This window comes from Sparus aurata, chromosome 9, assembly GCF_900880675.1.
Source record: "Sparus aurata chromosome 9, fSpaAur1.1, whole genome shotgun sequence".
Lineage (NCBI taxonomy): Eukaryota > Metazoa > Chordata > Actinopteri > Spariformes > Sparidae > Sparus > Sparus aurata.
In genome coordinates, this window is record NC_044195.1 from 20,080,271 (window position 1) to 20,108,084 (window position 27,814).

The 27,814-nt window shown below is 41.7% G+C and overlaps 2 protein-coding genes across 3 annotated transcripts in view; both read left to right on the forward strand.

The window, feature by feature from the left end:
* Nucleotides 1-8,621, forward strand: part of kcnh7 (potassium voltage-gated channel subfamily H member 7) — a 47,684-nt gene extending 39,063 nt beyond the window's left edge. Inside the window, exons 14-15 of the mRNA XM_030429012.1 lie at nt 2,749-2,929; nt 4,213-8,621. Of these exons, the coding sequence (XP_030284872.1) occupies nt 2,749-2,929; nt 4,213-4,539 (508 nt within the window). The 3' untranslated portion in view covers nt 4,540-8,621. The remainder of the gene's footprint in view (nt 1-2,748; nt 2,930-4,212) is intronic.
* Nucleotides 8,622-10,721: 2,100 nt separating this feature from the next.
* ifih1 (interferon induced with helicase C domain 1) lies at nt 10,722-27,708 on the forward strand. Of its 2 annotated transcripts, XM_030429311.1 has the most exons (16): nt 10,722-11,293; nt 11,940-12,114; nt 12,625-12,738; nt 14,348-14,410; nt 16,992-17,218; nt 17,810-18,020; nt 19,053-19,270; nt 20,424-20,525; nt 20,660-20,783; nt 20,899-21,114; nt 22,511-22,767; nt 22,857-23,006; nt 23,103-23,264; nt 23,357-23,550; nt 24,439-24,532; nt 26,207-27,708. In XM_030429311.1, exons 1-16 carry the CDS (start codon nt 10,856-10,858, stop codon nt 26,399-26,401), a joined length of 2,940 nt encoding a protein of 979 aa, XP_030285171.1. In that variant the 5' UTR covers nt 10,722-10,855; the 3' UTR covers nt 26,402-27,708. The 2 variants fall into 2 exon arrangements, with proteins under 2 accessions (XP_030285171.1, XP_030285172.1); XM_030429312.1 differs by lacking the exon at nt 14,348-14,410.
* The last annotated feature ends 106 nt before the right edge of the window (nt 27,709-27,814 follow it).

Consider the following 27,814-nt stretch of genomic DNA (forward strand, 5'->3'; position numbering starts at 1 on the left):
AGAGTTTACTAAAAAGAGAGTTTTCGAACAACTCATATTAGCAGTTGCGTGTTCCGCTAGCCGCCGTCCTGCCATTGGTGAAGTGTCGATCTCCGAATGCGACGTAATAGGAAGGAGAGTTAAGGTGTAATAAGCAATAGTAATAATAGCATAGTAAAAGTGCCCCATGCACTCCCATTGAAAATGAGTTTAACCTGAAAACGAAAATACAGTAAATCTTATAAGTGCCTCTTTCGTCATAATTATGCTTTTACACGAAGGTTTGACTCATATACATTCACAAAAAAAAGCCTAGGTTGCATTTTGGCGAGAGTTTCACTTTAACATCATTGTGCATCAATCTCACATAAACTCCATCAGCTACAACAAAAAGAGCCAGGAAGCACAGCGGATCCCAAAGACCCAGAGTCATGTGCGTATTATATTCTGCTGTGCTTCAACACAGTACAGTCTGCTCTTGGGTTTTAATAATGGAATGCATTATACGCCGACTGACTGACTTTCTTGTTCGTCATTCAAACCCACAGAAGTTTATTTTAAGTTTGAGGGGAGTTCCCAAAGTTCCCACGGACACAACAAACAGTCATGAGGGATATTTTGTGAAAATGTGTATGAACCGGTGCAGTAGGCGTCTCTGGACGGTTCATCAGTGTATAAACATTCTGTAGCTCTACATTCTGTAGAGCCGGGACAAGCACAAACAGAATATATATAAAGGTAACAGGGCAAGGCAAAGTGGAATAAGATCACAGTTCTAGTGTTATGGTTACCTAAAGACATACTATATAAAAATTCTGCATTAAAACAATTAGACATTTGTTATATATTCTGTTAAGTCGTGCAAGGACATCATCACAAATGCTGACAATGCTCAAACTCAGAATCGACAAGTCTACTCAAGGTAACGTTGCATTTCTTGTGGTATTCTGTCGCTGTAACTTAGACGGATAGATAGAGGGAGGAAAGAAGTCTGGGAAAGCAAATGAGAGAGTGAATAAATCTAAAACCTCACTGCGTCCATGAACGGGAACGTGCCTGCTAAATAGCTCTTTATCAGAGCATAATCCAATGTGATTTGGGGTGTTCATTCCTCCAGAAGGTCTGGCTCTACACCTGACTCTCTCCTCCTGAGCTGACCGCCTCCGATCAGCTGATCAGTTGCAAATTTTCACCTTTAGCTCGGGGGGTTTAAGATTGTTTTGTTTTGTTCTTTTAAAGAACTCAGTAACAATTATATCCAGTTGATATAATTGTTGATAATAGTTACAAATCTGACAGCAGAAATTTTGTTAAAGCACCCTATTAAGTTTTCATTTTTGATCATTTTTTGAGGAATTAACACAATTTAATTTGTTATTATTCATATTAATTATCCCACCATCACAGTTTCAGTTTTGCAACTTAGTAATTATGGAGTGCTTTATTTTTTAAAGTTGTCACCTCCCACACTGCTAAAAGTAAGCTACACTTCCCACCGCGATCACTGGCAATGGGTAGTTCAATTGCCAATGCACACGAGTAGGTGGAGGAAGGCAACTAGCTGGCAGGGGCTGCTGTCGGACTCAGAGTGGGCGAATGGATCTACTGGAAGCAGGATGTGCCACTGTAGAACCGGAACATATCAGACTTGAGAATGGATTGGTACAAAAGGTTTGTTTGTAGGATTTTGCAGAGTAGTAATCAGAATCCAAGACTGCCTGAAACGTATTTTGCAACAAAAGCCACCTTTAAGCTAAACTCACCATGATTCAAGCGATAAATGTGCATTTACTCTCTTTAGCTCTCTGGAATAAATGCGTTTCACTTAAGTCTCATTATTGTTTCTGTGGCGGAAATACACATTGGCCATCGTTTTACACGACACACCTGCAGCCAGCAGGCGACCTGAAATAGACACACAAATGAACAGCAGGTGGTATTTTTAGCTGGAATTATCACAGAGAACCAGAGACAGCAGTCTGAAATACCGGGCAGGCTTATTTTATTTAGCACAAATAAGACATTTTATCCACTGCACTCTACCTGACCTTGTTTTTTTTCCCTAATGCTAGCTGGCTGCAGGATGAGCAGCACTTCTCTGTCATTTCGTGTGTTTGTGGCTTTGACTGGTCTGAAAGGATACGACAGGGAGAAAATGAAAATGTTGGTGCGGCGTTCTCTACCCCCCAAAAAAATCCTTAGGAATAGCCAAGCAAAATTCACTTTGCAGCACCTGCTTTGTGTGACTGCCTTTACTTTATCCCTCATCAGTCATCACCAAGTCAACAAATGCTCTCACTACAGAGAGCGGCACAATAAACCAGGAACAAAATATTTGACAGTCTGTGTATATTAGAGGGATTTCAGGTGATTAAAACATTATTTAGCATTACCCGATTTTGCCAGATGCCCTATATATAGAGCCTGGATGAAATCTACTCATAATTAGATTGACCAAATGAGTGTGGTACAGTCATTTCCCCAGTAAACGCTGAATTCACACCTCCCACACAAAGCTCATTATCACTCCTTGCAAGAGCAGCATCTTTCGTCTACTACTCAGAGGCTGAGTGTGCCTCTGTGCTTCCAGGATCTCTTCATTTGGCCACCGAGGAGCACAAGCTCCATCTAGTGCTCAGTGAAGCACAACCGAGTGTGTTTTCATCCATTACATGATCAGACTTGTCAGAATTAGGCATTCAGCTGCTCTTGTCTCGGATCATCTATTCGTCTGACTTTCTAACTGCTGTTTTTCTGTTCTTTTTTGAGGCTGGAGTCTCAGCTGATGTCAGATATTCACACCATCCTGCAGCTGCTGCAAAGACAGCCAACGCTGGGACCTCCAGCCTACAGCACTGTGACTGCCAGTCCGGACTATCACAGACCTGCAGTGAAGGTTCAGCCAGTTGCTCTGACTGCAAGCCATTTCTTCAGCCATACAGGAGCTCAAGTAAGGAGGTTTTTGGGAGGCAGAGGTGGTGCTATTTTTAGACATATGTACACAAAGCATTGCATCAGCTGGCTCTCACAGTCACCAATCACTTTCTCGCCAAGTCATCAGTGTTGTTCAGGGAGACAATGAGGCCGACTCTGTAATCTGACGAGCTCTTTTTCATAACGATTCGCTCCGACCTGTTTCACACCGTTACTGCTGAATATTTTTTGATTGATTGTCTGCCACAGTGTTTGGATAATCACAAGAAAGAATCACTGAGCCACTGTCAGGTTTGACTCTCATGAGACCGTCTGACTTGTCATTTTCGACCTCATCCATATGTGCAAAAATAGCAACAATAACACCATATGGGTCAAAACAAGTGGTATTGTAGCATGTGTTGAACTGAGATTTATTATGAATTTGTAAAAGTAACAATGGTTTTGCCAGGGCCGTAATTAAAATGTATGTTGAGGGGACACATGCCCAAAATGTCCTCCTCAATACAATCACATTAAATATATCAATTTTAAAAAAAATCACAGAGCTGTGACAACCACACACCTTCATCTGAACATATCATTTGCAAATGTAATAATACGTTTAGTTTGCTTTATTTGTACATGTGGGTAGATTTGGTTTGCACACTGACAATTTTAAAAGCTGTCTTTAGAAACTCATACATAAAGTAGACTAATTGATTTAAGTTGTTAGAGCGAAAAGCTTTTGAACAACTTAAAATTATAAGTGTACTTTACTTGGTAATTTTGAGGTGATGGGTTTCCTCAATTTTTTCAAGAACACTGCTAGATTTCACAGTGCAGTCAAGGCATTTATATTGACACTCATTTTCAACAATGGTTCCCCCATAATCATAACTTAACACATTGCCATGATTAGTATTTCTATGCACTGCAGTTCTGCATGTGGTTTGTCCACTGCTCTGGTTAGGCACAGTATAAATAGTTAAAGTTGGCTTTACTTGAAAAAAGTCAGGAAATTGATTACCTCAGATTTACAGAGCAGACTAAATTTAAGTGAAACGAGCTAAAAAGATGAGAGTAAAGTCGCTTTGGCAGATTTTACGGTGTGCAATCAATGTCAAACTGTCTCTCTATTTCATTACTTGCATACGCATACAAAGTGGAAAATTGGAATCTAATATAAGTGTTACTGAATAACTAAATATGACGACAAAATGTTGGATGAATGAACCTGATTCAGTTTCAGAGTAAATGCAGCTAAATATACTCCAGTGTGCTCGTTTAACTGTATTCTGCCTCTCTTCCTTTTCTCAGGGCCCCAGCCTCAAACTGAAGAGGACCGTTGAGGAATCCAAAGACTCTCTGTCGAGCTTGGCCAATGTGAATGCACCCATGGAGGACAGCCTTACAGCACTGCTTGTACAAAGACATACAGAGCCACAACAACAACAGCAGCAGCAGCAGCAGCAGCAGCAGCAGCAACAGCAGATCACAGGGCATCAACAGTCTGCATTGCTCCTTCTTCCAACTGAAACCTCCTCCATCTCCTCCTCCTCTTCCACTCCATCTCCTTCTGACTCCAACCTCAACACCACTGGACTCCACAGACCTGTCTCAGACCAAGAGTTTCCGAGGCCATAAGCCTTCCGGCAGCACAGTGTTCTGATATCTGGGTTGTAATGCTGTAATTACTAAGTAGCAGCTTTTTTTTTTTTTTTTTATCAGCATGCCGGCACAGACATCTGTATAGTTGATTTGCAATGGCTTGGTAATAGAAGTAAGATGTTTGTTTTTTTTCTCATTATGCATGTGAGTAAAATACTGTTTGCTGCAGCTAACAGTGTGTGAACAAACTGTTTTCTGCAGTTATCAGTGTAATAATAATGGTTACATATTGTAACAGCTTCTGTCAACACAGAAGCCCTCTGATGGACTCTTTTGGCATCATTGCTTGTCTATTCACACACTTAATATTTACATGCCCCAGCCGATCAGGGCGAACCTATTTAACCACACAAAGAGTGGGGACAACATTTCCTCAGTCATCAAGTCTACAGGGGCCTTATTACAGAAAAATGTCTGAATTGCTCGACTTATTTCAACTTGCATAGATCTTGTTTTAGCTTCTCAAACTGGCGGGAAACAGCTCTAGCTCTTACACTGAAGTGTAAGCTTCTTCAACAACCTAACAACAGTGTTGGCTTTTTTCAACAGGCTAATGTCTGGGTTAGCTTCTCAAACAGGTTAACAATAATTTAAGCTCCTCTAGCAAGCTATTAACCATGTTAGCTTCTCCAACAGGCTAACATCTGTATTAGCTTCTCGAATAGGCCAACAACAATGTTAGCTTCCCCAATAGGCTAACATCTGTATTAGCTCTTCTAACAGTAGTCAGGTCCTCAACATCTGTATTAACTCATCTTATGGACTAACAACAGTGTTTGCTTTTCCAAAAGTGCTAACATCTGTATGAGCTCTTCTAACAGGTAAACATATTTTAATCTTGATATATCTGTGTTCTTGGTGTTCCCCATCGACAAAGTTTCCGTCATACAGACCTAATGACAGTTAGTGGCATTTATACTGTGTTCAGGACAGGGTCAATGCCATCCCAACTTAAATTCCTAATTCAGGAGATTCTTTAGCTTCGTCAGTTTTGTAATACTTTTTTATTTTATCCTAACATAAAATAGGCTTAGTTCCTAAAAGCAGTTACAAAACATGTTTTTGTAACACTGAAAATCCTGAATGTCATCCCAAATTCAGATACAGTAGGATTTCAGACTTTTCTGTAATGAGGCTCCTTCTTACTTACTTTGACTTAATCAGCAGGAATGCTGGTTCAAGGGTTACACCTGGTTGTGATAGATGAAGCACTTCAACACCCAACTCTCTCTGTCACTCAGGCTTACTACTCTAATGGGCTCTGAACTGCTGCATGCGACTCTGTTGCGACATTTTGCACACAGTTGGTCACTCTGGGCTGGGATGAGTGGGCAGCAAGGCTAGAGGCAGAACATAATGAACACCACATCTGTCCCGCTGTTTGCAAATGGGGTCTTAGTGCACCAGTCGAACCACATTTACAATTATATTCATGGATGCAGGAAACATGCATGACAACCTTGACTATTTTAGAGTATGTGTCCTTCCTTCCATCAAATTGCAAGGCAAGAGGAGATGATTGACCTACCTCACACTCGACGGGTCCAAATGTCCGGCAGTCTGGGCATCACTGCATCTCATCATGCGGGTTTCTTCCACAGAGCTGGGATTAGTCTGTCTTCCCAGCACAGAGGCCATAGCCACCACAGCTCACCAGTCTGTGCAGCAGATGGAGGATGACGAATCAAATCAGGAAGGGCATGCACCGTATGACTCAAGCCAACTGCTCCTCAACATCCCGAGGCGATGTACCTGTGGGTGCTGAGCAGGCTTGTTAAGGATCAGTGAAGGACCAAAAACAGGGACTCATGGCCAAGACAGGAACTCAAAAACCTGTTCTTTTTGGTTCAAGAGGAGGTGAAGGTGGACACACCACCACATAGAAAGTCTCATAACTTCTTCTAAATACTGAGTGGAGGCCAATAGAAAGGCAAAAGTTAATCATCTGACAGATGAGGTGACAGTTGAAAGTCAGCAATCCTCAGCTACCAGTACCCCTGTGCAGAAAGGAAACAAACATATTTCCAGGACAAACACTGCCAGGAGAATTCCTGTCCATTGACTGATAAAGAGTTAACAGAGATCATTTCTTTGGACAGGAATTTGCCAACAACCCTGTCAAGCCTTTCCCACCCTGTCATGCCTGTGGTCTAAAGAAGCTATCTCTCCAGAGTGTCAACAGAGAGCAGCTCCTCCACCCCTCACTGCCAAAGTGGCTCATTGATCAGTTAGTTTCCTAGACTCCAGTCAGAGCAACAGACAAGTAGAGATGTAGAGATGTAGAGATAGAGGACAGGACTAAAGGCGGTAAATGCTGGCCAGCATGCAGTCCAGGAACTGTCACCAAGGCTTGTCCAGGTAGTTTGGAAGTGCAACCTGAGACCTGGAGGCAATAATGTGAGCTAAAGAAAGGAACCACTGCTTTGTCTGTGTCTCATTGTGCATGTATGAGTACCTTAAGCATGACGAAAGTAATGATGACAAAGCTGCTCCTCCTCCAGTTGCCGATGTCGTTGGGTGGCACCTGCCCCTTTCAACTAGAGCAAACCAAGCCCTGGGTCTGGGCTGGTGCTGGTTCAAAGTTGGTTCAAACTGCCTCCCTTTTTTGGAACAGGTTGTCTTTTTCACTGTAGAGTCCTGTCATTCAGTCTCTATATACGTCTCCAGTTTCCCAGCACTGCTTGGAACAACAATGGTAGACGTTGATTCCTTTCGTTACAACCAGACTTGACTGGTCCTCCAACCACTGTTTCTTTGGTCAGACGTCCACAGTGCAAATCTTTTGTCTGGTCTCCCATGGATAAGAGAGACCATGCTACACTAGCTCTGGTGGGAAGACGCAGTTTCAGTTGCATCACAATAAACACGCCCCCAGCCCCTGACATAAGCGGCCTTTGCACTGAACCAGCAAAGTGTTGGTGCTGCTCTGGAACCAGCTTTCCTGGCCAAGAGCCATTCCTTTGGCGGTAGAAACTCAAATAACTGGGTCAAGAGAAGGCCCTGGCTCTGAACCAGCACCTGAACGGCCTTGCTAGAAGAAGGGTAAGCACCGACAAGGCCAAGGATGGAAACACATGCAACCGATATACTCCACTGGAACTGAAGATCCTGCCTGAAACTGGACACATTGGAACCCGTAACAGTTGCTGATGGATCTGGTCACTGTTGTTAGAGCCTGTTAGAGTCTAAAGCCTGTGTGTGATACATTCAAACTGATTATACAAACTATTTTCTGCAGTTTTTAGTGTAATACAGCATTATTACAAAGGTGTGAGAACAGTTTTCTTCTCCCTAGTTGTATGCCTGTCTTCTCTGAAGTGTGACTCAGGGGTTATGGACAATTGCACTGCAATATACAGTACAGTATCAAGTATACTGTAGTTTTCTTCTTTAAACAATGTGCATTATTACTGCGGTCACTGATGTGCACCTACTGTACAACGTTGAGCCAACAGAATACATCATACATGCTTGTCCGGGAAGATATCACAACATGCAGGTATAAGAGTATTCTGCTGTTATCCCAGAGCTACGCCCCCGACAAACAAGTATGATGTAGGTATTTCTACGAGGCAGTGCATGCGTTTTATATCTATATATTTACTGTTTTGCACTGCTTTATCAGCCCAAAGTAGCACATGACAATATAAAATGATGTCAGCGTATTTGTGTATTTTTAGGATGCACTTAGAAGGGGGGTTTGATGGAGAGGGAGGGGATGTAGGGGGAACACGTGGAAAGTTAGTACTTGCGCATAAACGGGCCCCAGAGAGGGTCGTGTGCCTATACAACCAATCCAAATGCTAAGTCAGAACTTCATGTATAACTAAGCATCAACGATTCAGATCGTTTCCCTGTACTGTTTTTGTTGGCAATGTACATTAAAGTAAACATGTTGTTAGATAATTGTTAGAAAAGAAGTACATCATATTGCCAGATGTAAAGAAAAAAAATGTATTTTTTTTAACTGAGTAACTTATATGAGAAAACTCTTTAGCAAAACAGTAGTACATATGTTTGTTTTGAAGCTGTGGGAGCAATAAATGAGAACACACTTACGGCTGAGTCAGTGGATTTCACTTCAAGTTCATGATGGTGTCTAAATGAAAATACAGTTGCTACTTTATATTTATTTTTTAGCTGTGCCCCTGATCATGTGATTACATAACATAATCACCTCCACTGGAGTGAAAAAATGCACTTTACGCATGTCTTTGAGGTGATTACATATAAAATTGATTGCGAATATGCTTTTGATTGTTTCCCTTGGAAAAACAGAACTAGGCCTGGAGTTTATATTACTAAAGCAGTGGTGACGGCCCAAACCACAATCAGAATAATGATGATAATAATTCTTGTGCAGAGACTTTTACTCAGATAAAAGTACATAAATACTCTTTTGCTACATCTTGAATCAAATTAACTTCAAATGGGATATAAGAATTTCCCTCTCAGTGAAGTATTTTAAAGTAAAGTTGCACAAAATCAAAATACTCAGGTAACAACAAATAATTCAACAGGGTATTTAGGGCCCCACTCACCGACACAAGTCTATTTAATTATTTGTACTTATAACAATGGTGAAGGTGTCAGCTGTCCCTGCCCTTACAGGTGCAACATGAGAGTGAAGTTAATCAATCAGTCTGCATGTGCCCACAAAAGTGCTGAGAGGTGCCTCATCACCAGAGAGTGAATACACATATGTAAGCTGTAAATGGGTCTTTAACGTACTGTTGTACTCCTCTGCATAAAATCCTAAAAAATGATTTCATACCTTCAGAAAGAAAAGGTCTAGAGTGCTCAGACTTTCGATGAAAGTGCTCTTTGGGAGGGGATGCAGAAGATCAAAAAAGAAAGATCCAAGGCACCCTTCCGGAAAAAAGGTTAAAAAAGAATTAAATAAATAAAAGTGCTTTGTTCTGGGGGATGTTTCATGAAATTGTCCAAAACAGTGATAGTGCATGTAAACAGCCATCTTTATGGTGTAGGTCCACACCCTGAAGGCGGCTGTTTGTGCCACTGTGTGTGGGTGGCTACTCAGCTTGTTTTTAATATGCATTGTCAATGTTTCTTAGAATTTTGACATTAAATAGAGGGCAGACATTTTGACTTGTCAAGGCAGGAAAAGCAAAGGTCCGACCAGTAACATTAACAATGGGGCTCCATTCTATTAAGTAGTTCATTTACTACCGTAGTTAAGTAAAATTGAGCATGTACATTGAGTAAATGAGTATTTCCATTTTCTGCTACATTATACTTCCACTCCACTACATTTTGGAGGCAATTATTGTACTTAATGTATTCAGGCTTGGGGAGAAACGGAACACATGTAACAGGATTTCTTAATTAGGATAGCTGCATTCCAGTGAAGTTACAGGAAAAAAATATGTAATTACAGATGCATTTACTAAAAAGAGGGACTGCTAACAAGATTACACTTTAAAAATAAAGAATGATATACTTATCTTCAACCATGCACCTGTGCACATATGACAACACTTCACCAGTCACACTCAGCGTCACTCTGGTCTAATGTGTACTCTTTAAGAATACACACTAATGTATTAAGAATAAAGAATATTCTAATATACAACTGAAAGTAATCAAGTTACATTACGTTAGTTACTGAGTAACTGTATCAACATGCACTTTTAAACGAACCCTCCCAAACCTGCTTTTAACTTTACTTTCTTTACTTGAGTATTTCCATCTTCTGCTACTTTCTGGACTACATCTTGGCAAATTATTGTAGTTTTTACTCACTACATTTAGGCTATTTAATAACTTTAGTGACTTACAGATTACTGCATTAGAGCCAATGGTGCATTTTTAAATCCATTTATGAGGGGGGGTTTTAAAATCAGATTCCAGTAATCAGATAATCCGACAATAGTTCATACATGTGAATATGTGTATGATGTACATGTTACATCAGACATGATCAGACTTACAGACGTGTTATATGTTAACATTTTGTCTTACTTTGACTTGTGGTTACTTTTCTACAACACAGTTAAACTGTTAAACATCAGAAGCATGTCTTTAGACTTCAAAATACAATAAAACAAATGTATAAATGCTCCTTGCGGGCCTTTGTGCGTGTGCAGACACCTTCCTACTGTGCTGTAATACAATGCTGACACCTAGTGGCCAGTGTCAATGTGGAGAAAAGGAAAGCGAAACTGAAGTTGTGTTTCCCCGACATTGTGAATCATCGTTTTTACTGCCAGTGGCTCCTTGAACTCTGCAGGGGCTGTACGGTGTTGACCTCGGAGTTATCGATCGGGTAGCGATGATGGCTTCTGATAACGACGACATGTACGTGAGTCTCATCGAAGGCTTTAGGCCGAGGTTGAGAGAGCTGATCATGGTGCAGCAGGTCCTGGTGCATTTACACTTCATCGATAACGAGCAGAAGGAGCGGATCACAAAGAAGGTGACCAACGAGGGGAATCAGGCGGCCGCGGAGTTGCTGATCGACGCCGTCATCAGGAAGCCCCACAGCCCCGGCTGGTTCAGGGCGTTCGTGGTCGCTCTGGAGGAGGCAGGCTGCGAGCGTGCGGCGGACTACATCCAGGACAAACTCCCCGAGCCTGAAGTGGAGGCGGAGAACGATTATTTTGTCAATCTTGTTCAACTAATGTATCCCCGTCTTATGGGCATGCAGACTAAAGAGGTGCTCGTTCACTGTCTGTCCCAAAAACTGCTGACCCAGGCTGACGGAGAGATTGTGAGTACACTGTTGTGAATACACAGAGAACATACAGCTGATCAGTTTCCATTTAAGCGCTGTGATCCAAGAGAGCTCACATGGTCACAATGTGCATGTTTAAAGGTGCACTATGTAGTTTTGGGGAAGACATTTAAAGCAGACGGAAGAGATGTTCACTGATTATTTTTGTTTAATGCCTATACAAACTAAAAAACACAAACTCTTTGTTTTCATGACTGAATAAACAGAAGAAACAAACTGACCTTAAAGGACAACACATTCTAATACTGTTTTGACTTTGACTGTTGACATGTGGCGGACCCTGCCACTTCTTTAACTGCAAACAGTGTTCTGGGGACCTTCTTTTCCCCTGAGTACAGAATCTTTATTCAGTTATGGAAAAGATAATATTAGTTATATTGATATAGAGTTAATAGAGAGTTTGAATTCCTACTCCAAAACTACATAGTGCCCCTTTAAAGTTCCATGTATTCTTATTTGAGTATGAAAAACCTGCAGTTTTTGTACTTTTTCCCAGTTCAACATGTAAGAATCGAAACTTAACTTCCAATAGATGTGTTTGCGGTCTGTGACCACAAGGTGGCAGCCTAATGCACTTATTTGTTTTTCGGTCTGCTACAGTTGTCCTGCTCTCCGTCTGTAGATTGATGCCACCACTGCAAATCAAGGATCCAGGGTCGGAGCCGGTGAACTTCTGAGAAGAATCGTGAGAGGTCGAGACGGATGGTTTTCTAAGTTTCTCGATGTTTTGCGCGAAACTAAGCACGAGACCCTGTACAGTGATCTGACTGGGAGCTCACCTGACTGTTACAAGCAAGGTGACTAACATTACTGGAGCACACACCCACCACTGGAATGTGATTTTGAGCTGTGAGTCACGAGTGGCTGCAGCTGTAGAGAGCTTGTGATTTTAATTTCAGGCTTAATAGGGATTATTATTGGGGCACTGTGTAGTTTCACAGGAGAAAATCTAAACTCTGAATTTTAGTATTTACAATTTTAATGAGGTATTTAAACTGAATAAACAAGCTGTTCTTAGAGGGAAAATAAGGTACCCAGAACACTGTTTGATGCTAGAAAAAGGTGGCAGGGTCCGCCGCATATAAACAAAGAAATTGTGCTGTCCTTTAAGGTCAGTTTGTTTATTCAGTTTATTCAGTCATAAAAACAAAGAAAGTTTGTTTATTTGGTTTGTATAAACATAAAAGAGCCACCATCTTTCTCCTCTGATTTTAAACATTTCTAACCCAAAACTATAAAGTGCAGCTTAACATAGCGATTATTGATTATTCTAACGTCCAGTGTGTTATGTATTTATTTGTTATCAGGCTCAGATGTGAAGCTGCCGTCACTGAAAGTAGAACCCACAGGAAGTGAAGCCACCACAGAAGAGAGTCCAGCAAAGGCTGCAAGCTGTGACTGCCCTCAGGAACTCATTGCAGGTCTTGTAAAGCACCTCTGTTCAACCACCAGAGAAAAGCCAAATAACTGAATTGGGACATTCATACTGTCCAACTGGCAGTTTATCATTTAATTGACGCAAATGACAAAACACATGTATCTTTTCACTTACCCTCAGCAGTGTCTGGTCACGTAGACACATTTAACATGTTTTTATAGGGATATGTTCTGGTTTTACCTGCGGATCAAAATCCACACCGCCATCCACTGTATCGGAGTATAAAACATCTTGCTATTCACAGACGGGTGTGCTGCCTTGAGTGAGTGAGAATGGGATTCACAGCTCCAAAAATAGAAAACTAGTATGTGGCATCCAATGTTGACATTGTGGTGTACCGCCACGAATAAATTAATGTGTGGGAAACACTGGGAGTCAGTTTATCAGATAACGTGTAGCTTCCTCTGGAGCCACAAAAGTCTTTATATTTCTTTTTCGCGATCGTGATTGGTTTAAAGAAATATAAACAAGACATAGCGTTTATACCCCCATTACAAGAATGATAATTGGTGCAGCCAGAACTTCTTCTCCAGTGCTGACACACCCCTGTGGAGATGGGTCAGCTTATGTAGCTTATTATTGTTCACAGATCCCTCCAAAAATTCAGGAAGTCACTGGCTGTTTTTCCATCTTATCTGATTCATCTCTATACAGATGCTTGTGAGCACGCGAGGAAACACATGAACGCACATGAAAGCAATATTTAAGTCAAGTCGGTTTTATTTACATGGCCCAACATCACTATCAGACTGCCTCAGTGGGGAATTCAATCTGTTCAGAGAAGGACTTCCTCTGTTCTTAGATCCCCGACCCTCAATTCGAGCCGCGATTCAAGTGTGGACAGTAAAATAACACTTATGCAACATGAGTTTTGTTTATTTTGAGGTGTTTGGTTTCCTGTCGATTGTACCTGTACACTTTGCCGTGTGTTGTCATTTTCAAAACAAACAGTGCAATACAAAAAGTGAACATGAATATGAATAGCATCATGTGTCAACTAGCAGTGTTAATGGGGCGCCATTTAGCTCAGTTGGTAGCGCGGGCGTCCCACGTGCTGAGGCTCTGTAGCGGACCCGGGTTCGACTCCCAGCCTGGGTCCCTTTGCTGCATGTCACTCTCCCTGTTTCCTGTCATCCTCTTCAGCTGCACTATCAATAAAGCCATAAAAGGCCAACAAATACTTAAAAAACAAAAATAGCAGTGCTAATGAAAAAAATAAATAATAAATGGATAATGATTTAAATAATAATCCGTAATAAAATAGAAAAAAGGGTGCATAACATTGAATTAGTCAGCAAGTGGCAGGCAACCTGGCAGCCATCACGGTCCTGCTGAAGCTGAAACAATAAACTCACGTGAGAACTGCCCAAAACCAGCTCTGTTAACAATTTATTTTCAAATGTATTGCAATCAACATTTTAATAACCACACAAAATTCTTGATTTGCTTGGGATGTGTGGGGAAATGTGCCTGTTTGGTAGTTTGGGTGAACTGTCCCGTAGAAAGCTATAACTCCAGACGCAAACAAGGTCAAGATTTATCTCCTGCCCTTGTTGAATGTGAGTTTTATATGTCCACTGATATCTTTTCAGACCTTTACAAGGGAGCGAGCACAAAAGAACCTCAATCTAACAGCTTGGACCCTTCGCAACCAGGTGGGACTGATTTTCTTTCATTCAGGCCTCCGTATTATTGATCTTGTACAAGTATTCAAAGTATGTTTTGTAATTCTCGAAAGATTGTTTGATTCTCCCTCAGTAGACCACACACGAAACTCAGGCCAGGGTGCGAGTGTGAGAAGAGTGTATACTTGATGTGTGGATATCACAAATGCAGAGTGAGCATGTTTAGGAGGTGTTTGTAAGCGGAACATTTCTCCGTCCCGCCCGCTCGCCCCAACACTAAAGAATACGTTCCATGTGTGTACCATGATGAACCACGCAGAGGTCAAAGAGGACAGAGCGTAGCTAGAGCTTCAAATGGAAACCACATGCTGACTCTGTAATGTAAAGGAACAGTTTAATTCACAGTGGTGACAGGGGGGAGATTCCTTTACACCTCTAGTCTTATATCATGCTCAGTTTGTTGGATTATTTCATAACTACCGCATCAGCATCGTCTCGCTTTGCACAGTGCCTCTTTGACATAATAAATAATTGCTTAAGGGATAATCATCCCGGAGCAAAGACGCTGCGCTGAAGGAGATCCACGCGGACTAATGAGGCAGTAGAAATAATTATATAAGTTAAAGAAACAGAGGAAGAGTCTTCTATTCTTCTTAATGTGAGGTTGCAGCACACTTTGTCTCATTAATTTGAGTAATGCATGAGCCTGACTGGGTTGGCCAGAGCGCGTGGTTTAAAAACAGAACAGATCACATGTAAGATTGTTCCACCAGCCTCTAAAATGAGTTACATGTGCAGGATCATTTGTGGGTCCTCTGAAATTAACTCGATTCCACTGCACTGAATCACAGTGAATAACAGGCCGGTTGTTTTTTCTGCCCTTATTGGAATAATATTAAACATGCTGATTGTTGACTTTCCTCCTCTAATAAGTGTAGTAGCGTCTGGGTACAAGAAATCCGAGGGCTACACAGGCCACTGTTTACTTCTTATTGTTGTTGTCTGGCTTCCATGTAATTTGAAACAGCACTTTTAACCTCTGGCATACCCAGTCTGAGGAGGAAAATTAAAATCTGTCTGCACTGAGGGGAAAAAAAAACAACTTTCTGGGGGTTTGAACTCATAACTGGTGGGGGGGGGGAATTGTAGAAGTTTGAATGAAGCGGACAGGGTAGCAGAGAGGAGGGGAGGTACGTTCACATTGTGCACGGTGCCCCAGTGGTGTTTTTATCCCCAGCCTAGACAGAGCAAGCAGCCTGCCAGCGACTTAGAGTCCAACTCAAGCGGATCATAGTAAATCTGCTGTCCTTAAACACAGGAAAAGAAGACAAAACACTGCCACAACAAACATCAAGAAGAGGGGAAAAACATTACTGAAGTGACATGTGATGAAATGATTCACTCACAGAACATCTTACTGACTGATAAGCACATGCAGATGTTTGTGCTTGGATAAGGAAAATGACTGCCTGGCGTTTATTTTAGAAACTGAGGCAGTTAAATTGCCCCTGTTTAGATTTGTTATAACGTAATAAAAGGCCAGATTGTAGACATGTATGTGTACTGTGTGTGTGACCCAGTGTTTGAATCTTTGGATTACCCGCAAATATGGAAGAATAGTGCCCGTAAATTACATGATTTGAGTGCACAGCGTTCATATCTTAACCGTGGTGGATTGGTGCATTATTCAGTGCTCATAGTTGTGTTGTAAAGTGTTCATAGTGGTTTAAAATCTATTTTTTTTTAAAGAAAATTCAAAAGAAAGAAGAATCTGAATACTCACCGTTCTTGTTTTAACGACCAGCCACCAAATGTGGCACTCTATCTCCCCCTTCCATTGTATTCACATCACAACACTGCCTTTGTTCTGATCATCTGCCCCCTCGAGAGGTTGCCAGTTTGTTGCACTAGCTAACATTGCTATAAGTAGCTAGCTAACATTAACACTGCTAACGCCAGTTAATGTTAATTTTGCTAACGCTAGCTAGTGAAAATAGGGGCAGTTTAGTCATGGATCTGACCATTGAACTCAGCACAGTTACTTTTTTTCCCACAAACTGGCAACTACTGAGACTGTTGTTGCTGACAACAACTGATGACTGTGTGATACCAGTGGTTATATACTGTTGGCTTTTTTCATAAAAAAATGAGTTAATCTTAAAAATGATACATCTTTGTACAGTCTTGGTAGTTGCCAGTTTGTGGGAAACAAAAACGTAAGAATAGCTGAGTTCAAGTAGCTGTAGTAACATTAGCTAGCATTAGCAAAATTGAGGTTTGCTAGCTAGCATTAGCAACATTAACTAATGTTTGCTAGCTAAGCCTCGCAAGTGCAGGAACTGGCAGCCACTTGAGGGGGCAGATGATTTACTATCATAATGTTTTTAAGGAAAAAAGATAATGTTATTCTGCACCTTTCTACATGCGTTGATTTTCTTTTAAATGATTTGTCCACCTCTGCAGAATGTGTTGGCTTGTCTCGAGCAGCATTAGGAAAACATTCCACCACAATGACCAGCACCGTCTCTTCCTGCTGGTGATGCTTGTAATTGTGGGTTGCTGACACGGTCAGATGATTATTGTCTGTCTGAACCTCTGCTCTCTGTTACAGATGGAACTGACTCGGGAACAGCAGCCAAGAGCCCAGAAAAAGCTGATATTGTTCTTCGAGATTATCAGGCAGAGGTCGCCAGACCCGCCTTGGAGGGGAAAAACATCATCATATGCCTCCCGACAGGAAGTGGTAAAACCAGAGTCGCAGTTTATATTACCAAAAAACATCTGGACAACAGGAGGGCTGAGGGCCAATCAGGGAAAGTGGTTGTACTGGTGAACAAGGTACTTCAACACAAGTCTGGTGTACTTGGCTTACTGTATGGCTCTGCACTATTATGGAAATCAGATCCAAATAAAACATTCTATCTTTCAGTCAGTTTTCACATGTAGGCCAGCGCACCACAAATTACACACCATAAGGTTTAGATATTCCCCTGCACTTTGTTACTGAATGGGCCTGCAAGGGATCTGCTCTGCACTGGAAAAAATCATGACTTTTTTCCAGCTATAAAACAATTTAGCAGCTTGAGAAACAGTAATTGTATGTGAGTGAAACGGATTCTTGTGTGTCTGCAGAGAAGAAAGCAGGGAGTTTGTTCCCCTGATCCTTTAACAATGAGCAAAAAAAAAAAAAATCCTCTATCTAAATCATTGCACAAGTATTTTGAAACTCTGCCTGAATCAAAGTGGGGGGAAAAAACTAAACATGACACGTTTGTCTGTGCCAGACAGTCGTCAACAAAGTGGTCACACAGCAGTTTCTGTGATCATAAACAAAACAAACCATCGAGAAACAATGCAGACGTTTCTTTATTTGTGTCTCTAATTGTAGCATCAAGATCATAAAATCCAGTGTGCTCTTGTGCCCCGCAGATCCCTCTTGTCGAGCAGCATTATGTGGCAGAGTTCTTGCCATTTCTGAAGCGGGCATACAAAGTGGAGAGAGTCAGCGGGGACTCGCCGCTCAAAATCTCTTTCACAGAGATTGTGAAGAACAATGACGTCATCATTTGCACGGCCCAGATTCTTGAGAATTACTTGGAGAGGTCCAACAAAGGAGAGGACGAAGGAGTGGACCTGAGCGGTGTGTTTTTACACGAACCATTTTCCCAAACTTTCACAACACAGGAATGTGAATAACTTTTCTTTGGCTCGATAATTTCCTTTGGTGGGTGCATCCAAAATTAAATATGGTCATAAAATTTTTTTCAAAGGGCTTCCTGAAAGCTTCAGTTAAAAATCTTTCCAGGCTCAAACGGCAGACACTGACAGGTATTGGAACGGAAAGCCTCCCGAAGGACTCATAACGTCTCCCCTGATAATACCTGACAGGATCTTGTCAAAGTCTTCCGGCTCTGCTGTTCACTCTTGTTGGCACTCACCAGTCCAAGGTGGAATAGCCACCTCAGTGGAACATATGCTGTTTGTTGAAACGCCTGAGAGCGTGTCCTTTTTTCTTTCCCCCCCCCTCTTACCTCCTGCTTTCCAGGCCACACGTCTGTTCAAGCCATCAGCGTGTGGCTGATTGAATTCACATGAGAGCTTCTATCACCCACAGTACATCAAGCTGCCACTCTCCGTGCTCTTTTCCTCCGGGGACAGATTTGTATCGCTCTGTTTTAAACTCGTACATGTGGATTATTATGATTCACCTTGCCACTGCTTTTGTTTTAAAAAAAAAAAAAAAAAAAAAAGGGAAGCTATTTTTGAAGTTTTCCAGCATATGTTATTGTGTGGCTCAGGCTGCTGCGTCAAGTTCCTCGAAAAGAGCTGGTTTGTGTGGGAGGATCTGTAGTTACAGAAAGATGTTAGAATATGAGAGTGATACTCACCTCTTATTTATTGAAGAAACAAATAAATAAGACAAAGATAGTCCAGCATGGTTGAGAAAATTGTAGTGTTTCTACAATTCCTAGACACAGGCAGGTCTGTCCCTTGACAATAATGTTACAGTAAGAACAGCAGAAATGTAAATGTTATTGTTTGTACAAAACAAACCAAGAATCTCTGAAAACTCACGTCTGACTTTGCTGCAATCGTACAATCAGGGTCTTTACAAATAGCATATATTCTAGAGACTACTTCTATCAATGTTTGCTGTCATGTCTTTCTTTAGATCTTACGCTGATCGTAATAGATGAATGCCACCACACTCAGAAAGGAGGAGTCTACAACCACATAATGCTGCGCTACCTGAAGCAGAAGCACAAGAACCGGAGGCTGAAGAAGGAGGAGAAGGAGACCCTGCCTCTCCCTCAGATCCTGGGCCTGACTGCCTCACCGGGGGTCGGGGGAGCTACGATACTGATGAAGGCTGAGGAGCACATACTGCGAGTACATAACCATTCCCAGATTTCTCTTTGCGCCTACATAGAAAACATTTTGGCACATATTACTCTGTGTGTCCAAAATATTAGCCACACTTTACAATGTAATGTCATTTACTGCAACAACTCCAAAGATTAGCTCACATGTTTTGACACGGTCTAATCAATGTCAGCCTCACAGTGCTTTTACTGGATTGAATTACATTTAACAGCTGTTGTTTTCCACACAAGCTACATTCATGAGCCACCTTAAAGGGACAACATGTCAGATATGACCAGAAGAAACAAATTCCTCCCAAGATCTATATCACCTAACCTTTTGTTTAGGTAATTCAAACTTGACCTAAACAAAAATAAAAGCCCTAAACCTAAACAGTCTTTGCCTTTCTCCAGTCAAGTCAGCGCCACCAGTGTTGCCAGATAAGATTGACAGTTTCCAGCCCAATCACATTTTAGAACCCGCCCAATCCAATAAAAACCGGCCCAAACCACGAAGTTGCCAGACACCCTTGTGTGTGTGTGTGTGTCGGGGGGGGGGGGAGCTCCTTGCCGTCAGCCGGGGGGTGGGGTTGTCGTTTTTTTTAATTTAACTTGCTCCTCCGGTGCTCCTCATGGGCTCCCGAAGTTCAGAGTGCTGTTTTCACAATATTAAAAAAACCGCCCAATCTGGCAACACTGAGCTCCACAGCTAATTTAGCTAGTTAGCTAAGGGTTTCTAGCTGCAGCCAAGGATAGCTAACAGAGCACAGCAGTTGTCCGCTATGCTGGTGATGTGCTGCTCCAGATGTTTTGAAACAATGCCTTTTGGATTCTTTTGTCAAAATTGTCAAATTACTCCTTCAAACCACCTCGTCTTCTTTTCAATTTCACTTTTTCATCTTTCCTTCATCTACTTTCCGCTCCATTTTCTCTGCCTTAGTCATCAAGTGCACTGCTCATCCAGCCAAGCTGTTTCCAATTGTTCCACGCTGCCCCTGCACACACTGCAGCCATAAAGTTTTCGATCGCCACAAAAGATTTTTTTTTTTAAAAACAGCCTTTTGGCTGCAACTCTGTGTCAGACAGGCGGAAACTTATTAAAATAGTGTTTAATAATGAGATAAAGATGTATGGTTTTGATTAATTCTTAACACTGCAGAGCCTGTGTGTCTCATTCAAAGATTTGTGCAAACTTGGATGCTTCCAAAATCATGACGAGGAGCCTTGGGGAGTTCAAGAAGGAGCAAAGGAAAAAAGTTTTAAAGATCGAGGACAGAAAAGAGGTACGTGTGTTGAACAAGAAAGACTTTCCTAATTGCTTTTTTCTCATGTGGTCTTTACGTTTTTTTATACAGTTTCTCTCCACGCAATGACTTCAAGAGATGTCTGTGTTTGTGTAACCAAATGTGCTTTTCAGGATCCCTTTGGTGATGTTATCAAGAAAATCATGAATGCCATTCACGCCCATGCCGAGCTGAGCCCCACCTGTGACCTCGGCTCTCAGAATTACGAACAGTGGGTCGTTCAAACGGAACGAAAAGGTGAGCGAAACTTTTCATGCTCATCTTCAGGGGACGCTTCCTGCTTGGACCAGCTTCTGTTTTTGAGATCAAACATACCTGGCTTGAACTAAAAACTTGTCTCAATCCATTATAGCCGCCACAGAGGAGGATCAGAAAGTGCGGGTTTGCGCAGAGCACCTTCGCCAGTACAACGAGGGCCTGAATCTAAGCAACACCATTCGCATGTGTGACTCCTTCAGCTTCCTGAACAAATTTTACGAGGAGGAAATGAAGAAAAAAACAACACCAGACGACGAGGAGAAAATACAAATCACAAACACAGAGAGATTCCTCTTCAATTTGTTTAAAGGTATTTCCTTGACTTGTTGTTGTAACAGTAAAATGTTCTTGACTTCACTGTGTTATCAGTACTGTAATATGTAATGCAGCATTTTAATACAGTAGTCAAGTAATTTGCTTTCTGGCCAAGAGTTAGAAGAAAACATCTCTATCAATCCAGTAACTATTTGGTAAATGTCAGTCTCGCTTCTGGTTAGCGTAGCTTAGCATCAAGGCTGGATACGGTGGTAAGCAGTTAGACAGACTAAGTCCAAAGGTTACAAAACACGACTCCGTTTTTGGAAGCGACACAAGATACAGATGTCAATTAGAAGTGCTGGTAGATTACAGAAAGTCTTTTTGCTAAGCAAAGCTAACCGCATGCTTGCTATAGCTAAAAATGTACCATACAGACATGAGACTGCCATCGTTCTTCTCATCTAACTCTCAGAGAAAAGGACAGTGTCCCACAATGTCAAATAATTCTTTTAACATTTTAAAGGGGCAATCTGTCAGATATTTTAGTTTAAACATTTAAAACATTAAAACATCAGAATGTCAGGAAACAACTGTGTCGATGATATGTTAAAGATAACTATGCACTGTGTTGCAGAGATATCTACTGATGTTTGCATGCTAACTACCTTGCTCCAGTCTGTGTTGTCTTGTAATGCTACTTTGTACCTCAAGAGGAGATTGGGAAACGAGAGGTCGACTTTTCGTTCGACTAAGGATGTAACTCGTGTGTCTAACCTAGCAGCCGACTGGATCATCGGCCTTATTTATGTAGGTGAACAAACCTGAAAAGCTTCTGAATCTAGATAATCTTGGTTGTCTTCAGATAGTGGTGGCAATGTGCCAATAAATTACAAAAGGAGAAACAAGTTTAATCAGTAGCTAATATAGCTCGCCAAGGAATGCTAGTTACCAGCTTAGCAAACTTAACCAGCTGTTCCGGGAACTGATCCAGTGGTTTGCTAGCCAAGGCATGCCAGTAACCAGCCGAGGAAAGCTAATGTCCATCCAAGGCAGTAGCTGTTCCAGTGGGTTGCTAGGATAAACAGTTACTGCCTTAGTCAAATTAGTTGGCGCCTCTTTTACCACCATCGGATCCTCATTTACCAGCAACAGCTTCTCATTGGTGACATCAAATCAGTAGCTGGCTTCATTGCCTCCCCAATGATCTGAGGACCCAGTCCAGGAAAACTGCAGTCACCTTAAAGGCCACTTGGCTGAACAGTTAACTGAACTAATGTGTGAATGGCAGCTTGTTGCTTCAGCCAAAGATAACTACAGCAAAGACTATAGCGAGCAGCAGTAAAGCTGCCCACAATCGTTTTGGAGTTACCATTGACAGCTGGCCACATCTTACATGTCACAAAAAGAATTTCCCCTCAGTTCCTTGAAATGTACCGTATGTCTTGCAGAAAACAAGGAGGAGCTGCAGGAGCTCGCAACAAAACCAGACTATGAAAATGACAGCCTGTCAAAATTAAGAGCTAATATTCTGCAAGAGTTCAGCACCAGGCAGTCGGCAAGAGGTATCATTTTCACCAAAACACGTCGCAGCGCCATTGCTCTAAGTCAGTGGATCCAGGAAAACTCCAAGTTTGCTGACATTGGAGTGAAGGCCTCGCATGTCATCGGAGGAGGAGACCAGAGTGTTGTCAAACCAATGACCTCTGTGAGTGTTCATCTACATGTACGAGCACCCTCTGCACTTCAAATCCAAAAAACACTTTCTCATTCTCAATACAAATTTGTGTTAATCAGGCAGAGCAACGGGACGTGTTGACTAAATTCCACAAGGGTGAAATCAACTTGCTGATCGCCACCACAGTGGCAGAGGAAGGTTTGGACATACCGGCATGCAACTTCGTTATCCGATATGGCCTTGTGACCAATGAGATTGCTATGATTCAGGTCAGTAATGTGTTGTGGTGTGTGTTGATGATGATCACTTCTATGTTTAGTAATTAATTATTAGTGGTTGCTTATCATTGGCTCTACCTTTTACAGGCGAAAGGCAGAGGAAGGGCTGAGGACAGCAGTTACTCTCTGGTTGAGGTGAAGAACTCTGGGGTGGCTGAAAAGGAGGTTGTCAATGAGTACCGCATGACCATGATGGACAAAGCCATTGAGAAAATCAGAGCATTAGAGCAAGAGGAATATGACAAACGGGTATGTCCTCTAAAAACCTTTTGGTTGTTGGGTAAACTGAAACCCACATTGCTGTAAGGCTTTTCTCTGTGACGTTGTGTACCTTTCCTCAGATCATGGAGTATCAGATGCAGGCTATAATGGAGAACAGGGTGCTCGCAAAAAAGAAGAAGCAGAAAGGCATGAAAAATGAGAACCCGTCTAGTGTGAAGTTTAGCTGCAGAGGCTGCAACGAACATGCCTGCAGCGGCGAAGACATCGAGATCATCGAGGACATGCACAGGGTCAATCTTACACCACAGTTCAGGTATGAGGTTTGTTTAGCAATGAGTAAACTGTGCGCAACAGTCGAGCAATATTCCGCAAGATGGTGCGCCTGATGATGCTTACGGACCTCAGCGTAAACACCTATCAACAAAATAAAAGATACAAAGTGTATTCATATTGTCGCACAATGTGCTCTCAAAATAAAACAATAAAAAAGTTGTCAATGATATCTCCATTTCCCAGGAAATACATTAGACCTGACTAATAACTGAAACAATTAGTCACTTTAGTAAATTCCTCCTTAATGAAACCTAGTGTACTACTCCTCGCAGCTGGCTGACCCTTAGAAACAACAGCCAACTTGAATAAATGCTACTCGCACAAAACTGCCTCCATGGACAGATTAAACTTCACGTGTATTTTCAAAGGTGCAGTATCTAAGAGTTGGCCAGCGTCAAAAACGAATAGGGGACAGTAAATTACCAAAGTAACCACTAACAAGAGCCAAAAGCAGCTGCTGTTAGCTCAGTTAGCAGTGCAGTTAGCAGTCCGTACTTGAAGCTCAGAGCTCAAGTGTTGGTGTTCACAATGCTGGCAAAGGAGCTTTCGATCGGGACGGGCCAGGGTTAGCTGGTTAGCATGCTAAATATGCTTTGTAACACAATGAAGGGTGTAGATGTCACATGGTTAAAATATAACTCCTTTATTCCGCTTAGTTTTAAATGTTTTTCAGTTAAAATTCCTACAGTGCATATTAAACCTTTAAGCTAGTAATGCAGAGGCATGAATTCTTGATAACGGGGATGCAGCGATCTAACAGCACTTTAGATGTTATTCATAGTTCACTAACTTTAATTATGCTCTGGTGATGAAATATTGCAAATCTGCCCAAAATCAAATCAAACACTGACAATGTTTGTTTTTACAGGGAACTTTTCATTCAGAGAGAAAACACCACCCTTCAAGAGCGACATCTGGATTATGAGACCAATGGCTACATAGCATGTAAAAAGTGTGGGGAGGTAAATGCATTTCAGGATTTTCAATCTTTTTTTGCTTTTTATACAGGTGGGATTGTTTAGATCATGGGTTTTCCGGAAGCCTCACACTGTGGGCCTCCTCTCGGAGAAAGGGTGAAACAAGGTGCCGTCCTCGGTTTACTTGCTGAGATTTGCTCAATTCCTGGATGCCTATGGGATCATGGTGATGTTGACACAGCAGTCGAGCCAGAATAGCCTAACATTGCTGTCCTTTTATGACTCCAGACTTCCCTTGAAACATAAAGCAGGGGCTTTCCAAAGGCATTTATTCGGTTCTGACTCTGAGGAAGTGGGAAAAACAGTGCATTTACTAAAAACTATTGTATTTCTTAAACCAGATTACACACATTTTGGCCGTTCTTTGGCAACTAATGTAGAAGCTAGGAGCAGCTGAAACAGTGGGAGACCTTCCTCCCACGTTGAAAAATTGGAAAGCATGTTTAAAAATCAGTGTAAAAGAAATAGTCCGACATTTAAAAAATATGCTTGCTTGCTTTTATGCCAAGAGTTAAACAACAGGATTGATTCCACTGTCATGTGTGTCTTTTCAGTATAAACCTGCAGCCAAGAAGCTGCGTCAGTATGACATCATTCAGAGGGACAATTTTTTTTAAACACAATAAAAGGAAAATGGGAACTGAGTCATCAACAGTAAAATATTTTAAAATTTCTCTTCAGCTCAGGGCACACGTGGCATCAATGTGAGCATTAATTCGAGTCGTCATTAAACAGGCCTTTGTTTACCAGTGTTGAGTTCATTAATGAAAACTTTGGAAAAATGTTCATCGAGAATCTTTTTTTTTTACTGACCAAGACAAGACAATGTTAACAAATAAATCGTTGATGATGAAAATTATGAAAAAAATATGTTTTGTTTTTGTCGATGTGGCAAGACGGGACTAAAATGCTTGTGAATGACTTTTCTCCCCCAATTGTGCGCCCAGTCTGTCCGTTCAAAAAAGAGCAACACATCTCCGTCATCGATTGATGTGTGCAGATTCTGAGGTGATTCTTTCCCAAACCGACAGCGAGTTAGTGACATCAAGACGAGAGCTTTTGTTTGGCATAAAGAAAAAGATCTGTGTACACACCTTATTAATAACTCAGCAATCAAAACACATGAACACCTTCAACTTGAAGAGACAGCTGAAGGTGTTCCAACCTGCTATCAAGTCAACCAGGCATATTTGCTAACATTAAATCAGCTGTGTAAGCCAAGTTGGCTCAGCCGGGCTGTTTCAATGTGTTAGCTAGGGTCAGTTTGCTCACTTCAAAGCTCGTCAGTGGTTCATGTTAGGCGTTACAATCAATGTTATAACTTTTCCAGAGCAGGAAAACGCTCTTTGATGATAAAAACTATGAAAAAATGTATGTTTTGTTTTCGTCGATGTGACAGGGTTAGGGTTGTCACATCATACTCGTGAATTACTTTATCACACTGACCTGTTATTCGAGTGAAATGTATACAGGAAATGTGTCTAAATGTGCATCACAATAGCCTGCAAGTTTGTTTATGTGACTAAAGCTGATAACGTTTTCTTCTTAAGACTAAGACTAAATCTAAAACAGCTGCCACTGTTGCTCACTCGATGTATAAATCTTCATGTACCACCATATCATCCCTTTCATGCTTTGACATCTGGTTTCCGTTTGCAGAGATGGGGTTCCATGATGCTGTACCGCGGCCTCGAGTGCCCCTGCCTTCACGTGAAGAACTTTGTGGTGACGTTAAAGGGGAAGAAGATAAACAAATGCACCAAGTGGAGCGAGCTCACCGTCAGGTTTTCTGCCTTTGACTACGCCGACCACGCTAGCCAAGTGGCAGAGAGCTCGGATGATGAGGACGAATAATCCGTCACAACAACGCAGGCTCACAAATAATTATGTACACATCAACTTCTGTGGGTCTCGCACAGGCTGGATTACTGCACCCATCATACTGGTGAATGCAGCGCTTCCTTTGTCATGTGATAACTGGAGTCACTGGTGGTGGATTTAAGCATGTGCTGCGAGCATGTTTGCTTGGTGCCATGTTTTCTTTGTGCTTCACAAATATGTAATATTGCCAAATCATGAATTTGCCCTGGAGTTGTTGGACGAATGTTCAAAAGATTAATAAAAATTATAATGAAAAAAAAGATTTTAGGCTCAAACCCCTGTGGTCTCATGAGATGGGAGCCACTGAGTGTGTGATAGCCCCTCAGCGGCCACCTGTCAACACGCATGCAGACAAACAAGTGCTGGTGGTTTTCCATTAAATCCAACTGGTAGTGAGTCACAATTGTTCAGACAGTCAGAGCTGCTATTTTTAGAACAATTTTTTTAAGAACTGATTCCTTGTAGGGATAAATACCTTTGTGGTGTCAATGATCGGGACGAGTGCAAATATGCAAGCTACATGGATCCTTGAGCCATTAAAGTATGCTCATTATTTGGCTGTCTTTACTGAATTTGATTTAAATAAAGAATCCACAACATGAAACTGGTCGGAGGGATGAGACTTTATGAGCGCCTCATCCAAGTGCCTCTCTCTGCTCCGCTAACAGAGAGCAACAGAAGCTAACGCTAGTTTACAAGTGGAGTCAGCTGACAAAAACTGTCACAAAAGTTCCATAGAGCCCCTTTAATGCACTAAAAGGTCCAAAATGCTGTAAATTAACTTTTGTTTAGTTGTTTAGGTTTTTGAAAAGAATAGCTAAACATATTGAGAGGCATGATGATGTTCACTTTCTTGTTGTGAATTCGATGAGAGGATTGATACTGGACCGGTTTTCTTGTCCTGTGGCCAGCAGCCCGTCAGCTTAGCATAGCACGGAGACTGGAAACTGTGGGAAACAGCTGGCTTTGCTCTATTGAGAGCTAACACACTTAATGAATTAAAAGTTATACACTGTGAGTTTATTGTTCTTCTCTGTACATGCGACATCTACTGCATGTCTGTCTGTCCTGGGGGAGGGATCCCTCCTCTGTGGCTCTTCCTGAGGTTTCTTCCATTCTCTCTTTTTTCCCCCGGTGTTAAAAGTTTTTCAGTTTTTCCGCACTCGACTCGTTGGTCTAAGGATGAGGATGTCGTTCACTGTCCACATTTCAAAGCCCATTGAGGCAATGTCATTGTGATTTCGGGCAGTATAAATAAAACTGATTTGATTTAATTTGAATGGATTCATCTGTATGTTTGGAAGGACCATGTACAATATTAAACATAAATGTTCCCATTTGATGATGCACTGTGCCGGAGTTAGCTTGGAGCTAATTGACATCTGC